The 15,542-nt window shown below is 36.1% G+C and overlaps 1 protein-coding gene across 1 annotated transcript in view; it reads right to left on the reverse strand.

The window, feature by feature from the left end:
* Positions 1-15,286, reverse strand: part of LOC101746806 (uncharacterized) — a 24,749-nt gene extending 9,463 nt beyond the window's left edge. Inside the window, exons 1-2 of the mRNA XM_004928901.5 lie at positions 14,928-15,286; positions 11,823-11,983 (exon numbers count right to left, since the gene is read on the reverse strand). Coding sequence (XP_004928958.2) covers positions 11,823-11,965 — 143 coding nt within the window. The 5' untranslated portion in view covers positions 11,966-11,983; positions 14,928-15,286. The remainder of the gene's footprint in view (positions 1-11,822; positions 11,984-14,927) is intronic.
* Positions 15,287-15,542: the final 256 nt, after the last annotated feature.

A 15,542-nucleotide genomic window follows, 5' to 3' on the forward strand; every position in this document is an offset into this window, starting at 1 on the left:
CTCCGTCGGCCGGGCGTCCTTGGGGTGAGCTGCGCCGTCTGGTTGCAGTGTTGACCGCGGTAACCCCTTACCTCATCCGGGTTCTGACCTCGGAGGGGATCGGACGCTTGGGCGAAGAGTGCATGGGAGTCGTTTAGTGGGTAGAGTCCTGAAAACATTCTTGGGCCCGCGGTCTCACAGTCGCGGACCAGTCCCACGTACCCCGCGCGCCCCCTCGGCGCGGGGACCTCGTAGGAGCTTAGGCCCCCAGCCCGAAAGAAAAAAAAAGGCAACAATTGAATAGGTATATAGAATGGTTAGAATTCGTTTTTCACTCATTCGATTGTCTCCACGGCTTTTTTGTTGGCTCAGATTGGCCGAATAGCTAATGACACGACTAATGCTAAGGGTTTACCAGCGCGAAATATCAGTAATAAATGCTGCTTCAGTAATAAAATCCTTTGCTGATAGCCTTCGAAAGGTTATATCAGCGTTACCCTAGCGTGTAGGTGAGCTCTCGGGACTTAAACCGGAGGTGTTGTTAGCACTAACCCTAGCAAGAGCAGTGCTTCGCAGAATCTACCACCAGATCGAAAACAATGGGAGAAGATTCGGCGAGAAACTCAGTAGGCTTTGCTTTGGAATAAAATTAAATAAGCAATAGAATCCACTGTCGCTAACCAATACAAACATTATGTTAAGTAAGTAAAATCATGGTTCAGTGTTCAGAATTTTTAGACTTATGAAGTTTTGTTTCAAGTTTGAGTGTTTGTTGCAAGCTTAAGAAGTTTAAGTGTTTTGTATTAGTTTATTGGTAATTTTGTTTTTTATCAACCGAATTATGAAACTTACAAAAATTATTCTCTTATGGAGCTCTTACGTTTAATGTGTCATGATTGTGCTTAACAAATGATTTTTTTATCTAGAATCAGCGAAAATTGGCTATAACAGAATAGTAATAATGGATAACTAAAGAGAATTGCTTATCTACTCTTTACTTATGAAATTCTATCTAAATAAGTATCTGTCTATTTTACAATACATGTATAAAGAGAAAAGTAGGTAGTAGGTGCCAAGAGTGTTAAGACAATTTTTCGAACACACAAACTAGCAAAAAGACTAAATAACCTCATTTAAAAGCCCCAATGATAACTGGCTCTATAATGTATTGGCTCTAAAGTCTAAGCCGCAGTATGAGGACACACAACATGGCATATTACCGCAATTCCATTGTAACTTACTCTTAGCAATCCAAAGGAGGCATTGAGATCTTTACAATATAAACATACATTCTTGGTCTTGCACACGATCTGTCGCTCGTTGTAGTCTTCCAACACACGTACCCATACCCAACAGAATTAACCCCGACAACTCTTCACGCCGATTCATGTAACGTACTGTGTGCTTAGTGTGACCCCCCTAGCGGCAAACGTTCCAACTTCATACCAATTTGAGTTAACTTTTACGTTATCGAGAACGTTAAAAAACTCGCACTAAGCACACTGATCCTTTGAATAACCAATGGAACATATATAATAATATCTACTATCTAAGACTGTCAGTCTCGTCTATTATTGTCTGTGCCGTTTCTCTGGACAGCATATCGGTAGAACAAAATGTTTTTATGACATTTAAGTTAAAAGTTTTTGCTACATTCAACGAAGATTTTCAAATAAGCACAATAGTTATTTGCTTTGCAAAATCGCTAATCATCTATTCATCGTTATTACTCGCTAACAGATAATAATATGAAAACAAATTACAGTAATTCTTCGTGGAGAGTGAAATCGTTTCAAGAATTCCTTTTGAAGAAGTACTTTCGTGTAATATTACTCAACGGTTCTCAAATTTTAAAACAAAATCATTGTTTATATTATGATTAATTAACATTCGCGCAATTTAACATTTTCTTCGATTTTCACGAGTTTTAAACTTAAAACTACATTTACGGTGATGTGATATTTTATCATCATTTTCAATATTAAACACAAAATTAAATTCTAAAAGTACTTATGTAGTTTCAATCATTATCAGAGTAATATAATAGTTGAATACCTAAGTTCCTTCAATAATTAAACGGAAACTACTTTTTTAATTTTCATTAAGTTACCCTGAGTCATTTGCCGTCTACGATTTTACCTCATATGCTGATCCACCAGTCGCTCCTGCATGATCGCCGAAGTCTGCCATTTCGCGTGGATTAAAATATATCTACAGATTTACCGCTCTATTAAGGATTAATGGACCTATGGTTTTTTCCAATCTTTCTTAAAACTGCGATAAGGACTATAATTACTGAACCGATAGTCATTTACAAATAAGGGTGTACTAATAATCTTAAGTAATTGAATTGAGCTTTTCAGAGCTACAGTTTTGTAATCTTTGTTGAGGATTTTGATGTTCAGTCTTCATAGATGGTGTGATTTTAAGGTACCAATACCATAAGGTTTGGTTATTGGTAACAGACAACGTATCCTATAAATGCATCTCAAAACTTTATAAATTTTTTGGAAGAGTCATTTGACCTAAGTCCTAAGCTGCTAGACATATCAATTCTAGCGGCAAATATTTCCTTATCCTTATGTGTACGAAAATTACGACAAAATGATTATTGGTCCAGTAGATAATTATTAAGATTTTTGCTATCAGTTTCCTATAACTTTGAATACATTGTCGTATCTGAATTCCAGATATTTCTTATGGATAGTTCTACAGTGTCCCAATATTTTAAAGGTTAACACGTCTTTCCATGCTTATTTCATGTCACTGGTGAGTTTCTCTTTCCACGCCGATACCGGTGCTTCAGTGTAAAGTAAAATTTTCGAATGATTTAACAATTTTCGCTATTTAAATATATTTCGAATTCCATGAGCGATGACACCACCTTTCGCGCCACGTAGTTTCAATGGATTTCGAGCTATTAGTCGTTTTCTATTTATTTTATTGCGAACTTCCGTGTTCATTTGAGAAGGCTCCTTCTTTATCGATTTATTTTCTTATCCAATATACATGCCTGTCCGTGGAATCCGCTAAGAGATGATGAAACTTTAAAAGAGTCCAGTTTCTTTTTTAAATGATATCATCAGGTTCAGACACTTCAGATTACTTATCAGTAGCTTAGTTGCTTATAAAAAAAACAGTATTTATTTTCGTTACGTTTCGTCTGATATTGGGACATTTAAAAATTAAGAACTGTTTTACATGATCAAATGCAGACCTTGATTTTCAACTAAATTCAATTGTACCTTTCCACAATGTTTGGACGTCGCTAGCCGAGTCGGGGTCGTAGGTATATACTTTCAAACGAATGTTTTAGTGTCTAATTATATTGAAACGCCTCCAACGGCAAGAAGCTATCTTCGGTGATTTCTTATCAACATAAGTACCTACTCGATCGTAACATTTTCTCTAATGTGTTGTTAATAGTACACCGCAACATACCTGCTGTACCTTTATCTGTCCAGAAATTCGGGTAATTAAACGGTGGTCTGGAGGAGATCGCTTTTAGCGATAAGACCGCCTATTGTACAAATGCTTGTTGACTGTTTTCTGATATTATGTGTTTTGGTGTGCAATAAAGTATGTTCTCTCTCTCTCTCTCATCACAGTGAACAGACTGAAGGTATAAACTTAAGTTTGGATCGTTGGTAACTATTGACGGATAAAAGCAAGTTCAAAAATCACTTTCCTGAATGAACGACGAATGTATGGGAAAAAACTAGAAATTTCCTAAATGAATACACTAATGCTACATAAAACACTTGCAGTTTAAACACAACCACTGAACCAAGGGATCAATAATGTAAAAACCAGACCTATGAAGCCTAGAGAGCATTCTACACTGATAATAGTCAGTTCAGAAATTCATTAGAGGATTAAAGTACCTTCCATTCCTTTAATTAGTCAAGTCATACCTTAGTCAATTACCTTCTCCTTTCGTCGTACCAGTTGCCATATATTTACTTGAGGTAGGTAGGTTGTCTCAACAGCCCGCAAGTGAGAATATCACAATTGTATCTATTTTTGTCGCGAAACATTTGTGTGATCCAGTATGAAATATCAGACATTCATATTGCGAAACAGAAATTTGTACCTTGTTTCATACGTATACAACATAAATATATATAAATTTTCCGTTGGGGGTTTACCATAAATATTTTTATTAGTTCGGATAAGAACATTGTGCTCTTCCAGTCAATAGACCTGCTAACTGGCGAGAATATCCAGTTTCTAGATGTTCTTCATACCAAATTAACAGGGAATGTGAAGTCAAATTGTCTTTCAAAATGTTGGTGGTCCTCAACAGATCGAAGAAGTACTTCAGACCTATGACGTATCCGTCATAGCCAGTTTCCAACTACACTAATCAAAACTGTAGTCTCACAGGGAATATAGATTACATTTCGTAGCCGGGTTCCCTAAATACCAGCAATATTGCCATTTGAATCGATTTTTTATTTATTAGCGCGGCCCATCTGATGTAAGGTGGTTAACTTATCTCATAGGCACCACCAACGCGACAGCAATAAGTAGAATGGTGGTACCCACCCATGTGGTAACACTCCTCACCACTAGCAAATCCCGGCTATATAGTAAGTCCGGTACGTCGGTTTAATTCTCAGAGAATGCCGCTGCTTATTCGCCGGTATATCTCTTTGCTGCCTTTCAAGACACCTTAGCGCAAGGGTGCTGTTTTATACCCATTAAGCTACATATTCACACAGCGAGGGAAAAAAAATCCCACTGTTAATAATGCTACTTAAAATATTCTTTTTTCCTACTAAATTTTACCTTTTCGATTAGGTATTTGAATTTATGGATGATAATGATCCTTTGCAAGTTTCATTTCAATTCAATTGTGACTGTTCTGAACAATAGGAATGTTTATTTTATATTGTGCATCTATTTAAAAAAAAATAGAAGTCCACTAATAGAAACCCTGTAGCGTAATTAGTATTGAAAATACATATAAATATAGACTAGACAATATTTTTATAACGACAACGTGGACGTTAAGAACATGGATGGGAAGCTGACGTGCACAATTATCTTATTTGAAAATTATTCTTGCAATCAGATTTGAATACTTCTAACATGGTCTCCTTATGCTCTGTTTAATTTGTCGATTATCAGTACCACAACTTTTCATGTTATATTGAAAATTTCAGTCAATACCTCATCCATACCACTGCTTGTAATGATGCTATCATCTTTTCAGTGTCGCACCGTCCACCATTGAAACAACACACTATACTTAGAAACACTGTCCTTTTGTAGTGCGTTTTCAGAGTCTATTACCACCTACCCACCCGACCCTGTAATCTGTTCCTTCCATAATGGTTCTCGGAGTTAGAATATGGGCTATATTCAATCACTAAGTTAATAATACTAGATGGTACGTCGCGGCTTGGCTGAACTTAAAGCATTGACGATGCGCATAGGTCCCGGTAACCTCTATCAGGCGGGCAATAACCTCAATACCTACCTTTCATCAACCAGAAAAGAAAAACACGTTGAGTTTTTGATAAATGGAAACCAGCAAAAGCAGACTTCATAGAGCCAATTATAAAAAAAAATATTTGCTCTTGTAGACAATCAAGCATTCGGCGTACTTGATGGTGAGTGGTTACCGTCGCTCCTGGACGTAAGTAATGCCACAGAGCCAGAGACAAGCCGCAGCCTGCCGCATATCCTGTGGTCTCTTTTTGTTGTTGTAGGCAGTGGCTTAAACTCCCTATCTGGTACTATATAATTTCCACAATCCATAGATATCACGACGTGAATAGCACAACTCACCTTGAGAAATGAGGTGGATGTCTCCATTATTGTATTGCAATAAAAGCCAGCCAATCACTCATCAAACTAGGACGCCTGCTTTCGGAAAAAACAGTATGGTTGATGGTATTTACTCGGGTAGGCTCATAATTACGTCCTTCATCAGATATTAAGCAATTACTAAGCCCTGTGTCATTAATGGTTGAAACATAAGGGTAGGTATTCTCAATTACTATTTCTTCATAGTAGAAAACATTCGTCAGCATTTGTTAGATACGTTGCTTGGAAGAATTGGCGAGCATCGAGCATAGCATAGCATAAGGCATTTTATTTATGGCATATTTTTTTAGTGTCTTGTTTTATATCTGGACCCTGTACCCTTTCCATAAACAGGAAAGTGCATCGTACGTATGATGCACCGGTGTTCGAATCCCAGGCGGGTACTACTTTTTCTAATGAAATACGTACTCAACAAATGTTCACGATTGAGTTCCACGGTGAAGGAATAACATCGTCTAATAAAAATGATTACCCGCGTAATTACTGGTGGTAGGAACTCTTGAGTCCGCATGGATAGGTACCACCACCCTGACTATTTCTGCCGTGAAGCAGTGATGCGTTTCGGTTTGAAGGGTGGGGTAGCCGTTGTAACGATACTTGAGACCTTAGAACTTATATCTCAAAGTGGGTGACGCATTTACGTTGTAAACGTCTATGGGCTCCAGTAACCAGTTAACACCAGGTGGGCTGTGAGCTCGTCCACCCATCTAAGCAATAAATAAAAAGCTATACTATACTGACTTTTTATGTGGCGTAGCGTTTTCTTATAAACTAATGACGTAAATAATACAGCTCATATCAACAAAAGATTCAATTTGTAACACGTAAGGACTTTTTCATTATTATTTTATGATACTTGCGTTTTTTTAAACACTAGTAGTTTAAACACACTAAAACTGCTTCGCTGCAATTAATTGGAATACCTATTTACTTCAATTGTATTATGTCAAACCTAAAACCTGTTTAGAAGTATCATTATCAAGTCTATACGAATTTAAAATCAATCGGGCATAGAAATGTCATAGCAATACATAGCAATGTCGTTCCTCTTTGTGAAATTCTGGAATAAAAATTAAATAGATAAACGTCGAAGTATAACCGATTTAGTGTTTTATATACCCACGAATTATTACGACCGCTAATACCGATACAAACTCTGCTGAAGTTTCTTTCGCATACGATGTAATGATGAGGGTTGATATCGTCACAACACCCAGCATTACCAATGATCATAAGTATTTAGAACTATCACTAGTAATTAAGTAGATATGGAGCAGTAGACCGTGCCGGATAAAACCAGAGCAGGGCCCGTAGAAAATGCAAGCAGTGGGACCTTAAACTGCATTCCAAGCATTGGTTGACTAGGCTATCTGTGATCTTGGCGGTTGGATATGCTAGATAATAGTGTTTATAATTATAGTACAGTTGCAGCAAGGTCAACCCTATGAAAATAACTATTAGGTGGTGTATTTTTATTGGTGGTTGTTTGGGTAGAGAGGTGGATCCACCAAAGGTTTGGAGCCCGTAGCATTTGCTCCTTACAGCTGTATGGCTAATCCCGCATAGGCGAAACCATATCATAATCGTAGTGTAAAGGGCAAGACGTCTGTTGATTCGTAATGACCAAAATGACTGTGGCGATGTTCAAATTCGGCCAGCAGACAGAGCTAAGTTATCCGCAGACATATGTACAGATTTCCGCATTTAAATAACCCATGGGAAAGTGTATTGTAAGTCCACACGGGTAGGCCGGCACCTCCACCGTCTATTTCTGCTGAGAAACAATCATGCATTTCGATTTTAAGGACCGAACATATTTTATATATACAGTATTGTAATTGTCTCAATGATGGAAACTTCGATCTCATGACTCAAGGTAGGCGATGAAATTCACGAGGTGGTTTTTGTGCTCCGATAAGAAGTCTTAAGAGTCGTGAGCTCGTCAATACACACTACAAACTAGTGCAACTAGAAATAAATTTTATTTCAGAAGTGGAGGTCTAATGCTATCGACCCAATACAAACAGCAGCAACTTAGAATTAGCAAGACACTTCAAATTCTGACTGACTAAACGGCTTTTTGTGAGCCAACATTGGGTTCGAAAGCCACCGTTAGATTTGAGAAGTACAGTAGTTGTAATCTCAATGCAATTGAGACTTGAGACCTCATCTAAAGGTGATCTGCGGTATTCACTTGGCGATATCTGTGGACTCTGGTAACCAGTTAATATCAGGCCAATTTTTGGTTGAAGGCTTGGTCTTATGGTTAAATATGCAAGGTGCATAATAGTGAGCTGCCACTTATAGTTGGATTTTCAACAAATCACTTTGGAAGTATTTATGGTTATTTAAAATCGAGACAAAATGAGTAGTGTTTATGCTGAAACATGTATACATAGAGAAAAGTTCCATATATCGTAAGATACAAGTGACTCATTGTTTTCGCGTATCTGGCTACGAGATTCCGAATCCATAGTGCGGGCCCCGAAATCAATGCGGATTTATTTTCGAATTTTACGTTTAAACTGGTTTATACCCTCGACGATTCCGAAAAAAAGAACAGAAGTAGTTAAATCAGAGTTGTGCTTGTTCAATGAAGTCGAAGTCTTCACCTATACGCCCTATGCCATTGATGTCCACAAACGCGTTGCAGTTCACTGACGTTCAGCCCGCAGCAGTCCGCGTTTTATAAGTTGACACATACATCTTTGCACAAACCATAAAATTAGCGGTAAAATAAGCAGTATCACGGCATGTCCCTAGAATGCCAATGCCGTAACATTTTTTAACAATATATCAGTAGATACAGACAGAATTTCAGTTTTTCAGTTTCGATTTGGGAACTAAACCACCCTGAAGCTCCGGTCATCGTTCGGGTTAATTTACTCGTCGAGCCCTTCGTCGCAAGCGACGGGTTCGACTGGTAAATTAACCCACTGACACAGCCCACTGAGTTTATCGCCGGATCTTCTCAGTGGGTCGCGTTTCCGTTCCGGTGGTAGATTTTGCGAAGCCCGGCTATTGCTAGGGTTCGTGTTAGCAACGTAGTCAGGTTTGAGTCCCGTGAGCTCACCTACCAGCTCGGCGAATCTAGAATAACCCCTAGGTTACTAGAATAGGTAGGAAAAAAAACCTGAAGCAATAAATTGGTAGTTCAGACGAGTACTAATATAAAATTAAGATGCACTATAAAATGATATTTCCTCATAAAATTCAATCTTTGATTATAAACTACTAGGTTTACTCATCCTTACGCGTGCGCAGGCATCTTCATGCCTTTGTGAGTCTTAACGACGAAAGGAAAGATCTTCCACCGAGCGGGTGATATTTGCTCGGTAGACCGACGGTCCGAATGTTGTTGTTCGGAACTTGTATATATGCGCTTTATCTTGAAAATGTCGTAAGCGAGATTCAGGCATCTGTCAATTATCTCGCGTTGTATGATGGCTACCCGCCACACCTTCGTTAAAGATCACAAAGTATGGAGTGTGGTCCAGTATTTGTAGAAATAGTATATACTTGAATAATTTGCTACTCTTTGGCGTAGTTCATGTTTATAAGATTTAAAAGTATTTGAAGATGAATTCTCCATTTCAATCGGTTTGCGACAAATTAATCGCGTATTTAAAAAAAATGAAGCTAAGCAATATTGCCTTCGTCTCATTTATAAATTTAGGTTCAAAATAAAAAAGTATTCAATCAGCAAGGTATCACGATTCTCTAAACAAGGAATACTCATATTTTTAAAACTAATAAAGCACGCCTTTATAGCAAGCCGAACTATATGCTAAAATTAGTATACTGGTGATCCTAATCAGTATTTTAGGTCAAAGCAATAAATTTATTATTTGTCATCGGTCCTCGATTCGTGTGCAAATTTTCAAATTAACCGGATGTTTTGCAGTTGTTGAATATACATTTGAACAATTCCGTTACACATACAGGGCTTTGTAATGAGATCGTGTTGGAATGTTGAAAACTAAAACACAACTCAAGTTCTCTTACGAGAAGGTCTCTTCTCGTAAGATAACGTTATTCGCGACCATCATAAATTCGGCCCAATATTGTTGGTTTCCAATATCCGCCAACTTAAGTGGTTTTTACGTATAAACAAACGTGTTATCGGCAACATGTGACCTTATCAACACTGGCGTAGCACAGTAAAACGCGAGGAAGTGTAAGGCAATAAGCGTAAAATATATTGGGAATAAAACTTGAAAGAAGCAAGTCTTAATCGCGAAATTGTCTGAACAAATACTTTTTATCCAGGTCACGAAAAGAGGCCAATTCTATCAACATTAGCCCACGACATTCACGACATAACCTAATCTAACTTTAAAAAGAGGGGGCCTGGAGATCAGTAATACAGGTCTTTTAACCAAGTACAGACTACAGCTCTTTCAAAGGCTAGCAAAATAAATTATAAGGTTAATCTCTACTTGTACTATACTTTTAAGAGAGAAATAAATATAAGGTAAATTAGTGTATTATCATCGACCCTGGATGCTTGTGCAAAATTTCAAGGCAATCAAGACATCTTGAAGTTGGTCATAATTAAGTTTAAAGATTCTGTTACATAGATGATATACAGGTCAACCTCATAAAAAAACACGTAAACAAACACTCTCCATTTCGTTTTCCCTACAGTCGAGATCAGTAACAAAGTAGGTAGGTTGTAAATGAATTTTTTTAAAACAGTAAGCGCACACAACTCTTACTTCCGTCAATCTTCCATGGTACGTAGATGCAACGCGATCACAGATCGTAGGGCCAACAGAGATAATATCCTGTTTCATTGTTACACAAAAATAACTTGCAGTTTACAGGTGGTCATTTTCTAAACATGTCCCTTAAACAAAATGATCCTCCTTACTTCTAACCTCAATACGATCATAAGTATATTTCAAATTAGATTTTTTTATTGCGGCCTAGATACACGTGATGAGGTGATACTAAAATATTTTCAAATCGCGAAAAGCAAATGTTTAACAATGCGTAAAACGAAAACTGGGCGGGTAATGGAACCATAACTTATCCACATTTCTCTTACTTACAGACCATCAGCGTGACGCCATTGTTTACATATCCTTTTGTTTGAAAATTGTTGCCCTACCACAACAATTGAAAGGTTCTAATTTATCTTGTTGTATATATACCTAACGCAGCTTTTCCATTACAGTAAAAATATAATTAGTAGAGATTCCTACGCGCAATGGTCAGCGTTATAGCGTTCTCCTAGGTCGATTACACAAAGAAGCAATAGTGATTTTGAACGTAACACCAAATATTCATCAAATCACACAAGTAAAAAAAGAACATTAAAATTATTTGTAAATACTCACCACACAGAAATAGTATGTTTTAATGTAATTTCCGGTTCATTCAAATCCTTGATGACGTTAAATAGTTACTATAAATTATCATTTAGTAAGCAATAATATATTGGATATTATTAATTACAATAAAAAAAAAAAACTAAACTAGTATTCTCCCTACTGCTAAATCATTTATGTTCAATACAGATCAGGTAGGTACAAAAAAGACCTTAGTATATGGTTAGGTAGAAACTTTTGTCCATAACATATTTATAACTACTTATTTTCTTATATATACTATACTACATTTCTGTGTAAGTAAATAATCCCAACACGTTCCCAATAACAAAAAAAGGTAAGTGTAGATTTCATATGCAGATTTTTCGTTTACAAACCCTTCTTACCTTTTCACTCCAGTAAATAGCATTGAAACTTTTTTTTTGTAAAATTCCCTAAACAGTGTAGCCAAATGTAAAGGTGCTTGCTGATTTAGACACACAACGAAGATTGTGAAAACAATATTTTCGGGGTTACGTATATTCATTAATATAATGTTATAAACTTATATTTATTTGAAAAAAAAAGTACATAGAAATAGTTAAATACAACTAGTGAGATCGAAATTGTCGTGTGAATATCTTAAATAATTATATAGTTCCAGTCTTTTTGTAGTTGTTTTTTGTTTATAGCTACCTGAAAGCAATGAAAGCATCTCCCAGCTCGCCTCCTACGATGTGTACACCCCCCTCGGGTATCGAAAGGCCCCGAAAGAAATTCCTAATATCCAGAGCGTTTGCCGACCAAGGCAGGTTCTGTAGTCTTATGATGACACTCATGGTTGTTTCTTCTATTGCCTATAACAAAATAAAAAATACCTGTCCATATTTTTTGTATTTCAAGTGTATTGCACTTTATGGTCTAGTAATGTTCCTTATTGGTTCGTTGTTAAGATCTCTTTTAAATTTTTAACTTATAAGCCTAATTTGGTTTTCAGTGTTTGAAAAATAAATGACGTGAAAAATGAATATTTTAGTACATCTGGGTGCATTATCCACGCCTACAAAAAAAAAACACATTAATAATTAATTGTCTTCTTTTTAGTTTATTCTCCTGATAATTTTACAAAGTACCAAGATATTTATGGTAACTGATAACAAAATTAGGATTCAGTTTGATTCAACTCTTGGCGTTTACTTAAACTGTTAGGTTAAATGCATGTATTTTAAATAAGAAAACATATCACATCGTTGTTCATTGCACCGCATTCTTTCTACCACAAAATTAGTAAGAGCTTGTTTATTTCAGAAAAATATAAATTTCATAGATCGGCTAGACAGGATACTTGTTTGCCTTCCTGCAGCAAAGCTATCAGTATCAATGCGTTCAATCATAGCTTAATGAAGTATATATAAGGTAGGCAGTTATTAGAATACACTTAAGACCATGTGCACGCATGCGGTACACAATACTTAAATACCACTATTTGAATGACGCTACCAATCCGATGCCTCCGAAGACCTAACAGCGCTCAAGAGCAGCATATTCGCGAATACATTTAATACTGGATCGCAATCGCGACCCGCTGAGCAAAAATCGGTAAGAAATTCAGCAGGCTGAGGTTTGAGTTATGTATCACGTCGACGGCGAATCTCTTGAGTCTTCGAGGAGTTTGGTTACCGGGGTTACTCCTATTCTTGCTCCTAGTGCTAAAGCCGCAGGCGTCTAATAACGGTGTTAGTGGATCAGGTGGATCTATTAGTCGACGGTGACGGACTTCTCAATTTTCATGATCCTTATCAAAGGTTCAGGTGTTTTCTTATGAATTTGAGACCCAGATCGTTGTGAAGATCAATACTTTCCCGCTCTTCCGCCCCTACCTGTCTGGGTTGCAGGTATACCTGGATTATCAATAATTGTACAGGGCAGTAAAGAGTATGATCATATTAGATCTTCCAGAGTTTATTTGGAATAATTTTGTCTAATATTCATGAATTTTATGCTTATATTTTTGTATCTCTTGCTGTTTTATGTTGTACATATTTCATAATATTAGCTGATATAACACATAGTATTTTTTACAATTTAACTTTAACAATAAAATTTGCATGTATATCATCATTGGCTAATGACATTACAATGACAGTAGTATTATTACTTTGGTCTATGTTTTGACCAGGATAACAAAATGATTGTTTTTGTTGCTATCAAAGATTTATTTTTTAATTTTGAAGTTAAGTTGTACTTTAGATTTGTGGTTGAGCTCAAGGCCTACCAGGTGGTAGGTCTTTAGTGAAATTGATAAGATTCCTTTTTTTCCTACAATTACCAGTAAACTCGTAGGGATATTCTGGTTTCACTGGAAGAATTGGTGAGTTTACAGGGATCAGCCTGAGAGATATAGCAGCACTTATCTTAACAAGAGCAGTATTTGCTGAATCTATCAGCTGATCAAAATCGGGCCTTACCAGTCAAACTATGTGGGAAACAACGTGAATAGCACATCACTTTTCACTTAAGAGATTCAATCTCTTCTTAATAATATTTTCCCCAAAAAAGGGTTTCATAAGTAAAATTAATTAAAGCTCATTTTAATATGTATTGTTCAATTTGAATTGGTGAACATTTCAATATCTCATCTTTGGGCTCCATCAGTAATCTATTTTAGTACAGTTTAACAATTAATTAAATTATAGATATAATTTACAATCTTTTAAATGTTAATGATGGTTAATGACGGTTAATGAATTTTAATTATTTTTAATGAGAGTGATGTTTAATAATGGGTTGATAGTTAATGACTCTTGTGTAGCCATAGACATTATAATATGAATGATGCAACTTTTCTTGAGGCGTTGGGTCAAAGTCACCATTGTATTGCAAACTGGTTGAACTTTTTAAGCTATACAACTAGTAGCAAAAGGAAAGGGGATGGAAAAATTAAGTCCAAGCCTTAATCATGCAAGTGGCTCTAAGTTATCAAGACACTGAATTACCAATGTTTTCTAAACATAAACTAGCACGGTATATTCATCATCTATAAATAATGAACCTGATTGCGAGTCTTTACCTGTATGGGAAAATATAGATGATGCTTGGTATATAATTGTGGACAAATGTCTGTCACTAAAAGCCTGGACTGATTGTGACTAATTTATCGTATGTGATTGAGTGGGTCTCGGTGTGGTGGTTATCGGTTTAAATTAAGCATTGGACTCTTTAAGGTAGCACTACAATCAGGTTAGAACCTATGCTGATCCCGATGGTCACTATGTGAGACAAAAGATAGTTGCCGCTCTCTAAATTGTATTTCTTATTATAAGAAATCTTATAAATATAGTAAAGTAGGTGTTGAAGATTTTTAAAACATTCAACCATTTTTTATATGTTACTTATTTTATACATTGTCTTTGATCAAACTGGTCCAACAATCGTACATTGATAAGTCACAATACATCCTGTTTTTTAAGCTGTGGTAAGAAATTAATTCACAGGTTCACTAAATTCGACCCAGTGTAAAATTATATATTTGTCACTCACCCCGAATAATTCAAAGACTTTTGACTCATGTTTAATAAGGGTTCATCATAAACACCACAATTCTGGGTCAAAGAACCTTACTTTTGCAAAGTCTCAATTCTTATTAATATCGAAACAAACAATAGAAAATTGATTTCAGAGATTGGTGATTACTTATTTGTAACATTTTAAATAATTTTTATCAGTCCCTTTTAGGTTTTAGAACGAAAAACACGCCATCATCGCCCTATTCGCCTTAGCGTCGTATCACAAGAGACTTACCTATACACTAGAGCGTAGTGTCCACCATCCCGGTTACAAAATGAAAAACATTGCAAAAACACAACAGTTCACAGAAAAATATCAATAACACATAGGAAGATTATGTACGTTTATCATTCAATATTTCCAGGGCGGCACGAATGCTAAAATGGCGTTAATGGCGGTATAATGGCAGTATTGGCAGTGTGACCAGATAAAATTTTACGCACTCAAAGCTGATAACTGGATTAGCTGTAAAACTAAGAACCTATTTGTTTAACGGAAATGTAACATTTTTATTGAATGATATTTAAAATGAGGCTCCTGAAAATAAATGTTTTACTTAGGTAGGTATGTACCTACTATTTTATACTTTCCGTTATAAATATCGAACTTTTTTTTTCAGTATGGCAAATGCAAATCGGCTTTTTGTACCCATTATTGCCATCCTTGAATTTATTTATTCTTCATTGATTTTGAATAGAAATGGAGTGGAACGAAATAAAATTTTAAAAGTAATCGATTAGCATGAAATTCAATGAAATCAAATTTATGGAAACAGGATGAGATGGGATGAAATATAAAAGGGTGGGTAAATTCCCAGATTTTACTAAATACTTTGTTTCATTTTCACTT

This window comes from Bombyx mori, chromosome 16 (genome assembly GCF_030269925.1).
Source record: "Bombyx mori chromosome 16, ASM3026992v2".
NCBI classification, from domain to species: domain Eukaryota; kingdom Metazoa; phylum Arthropoda; class Insecta; order Lepidoptera; family Bombycidae; genus Bombyx; species Bombyx mori.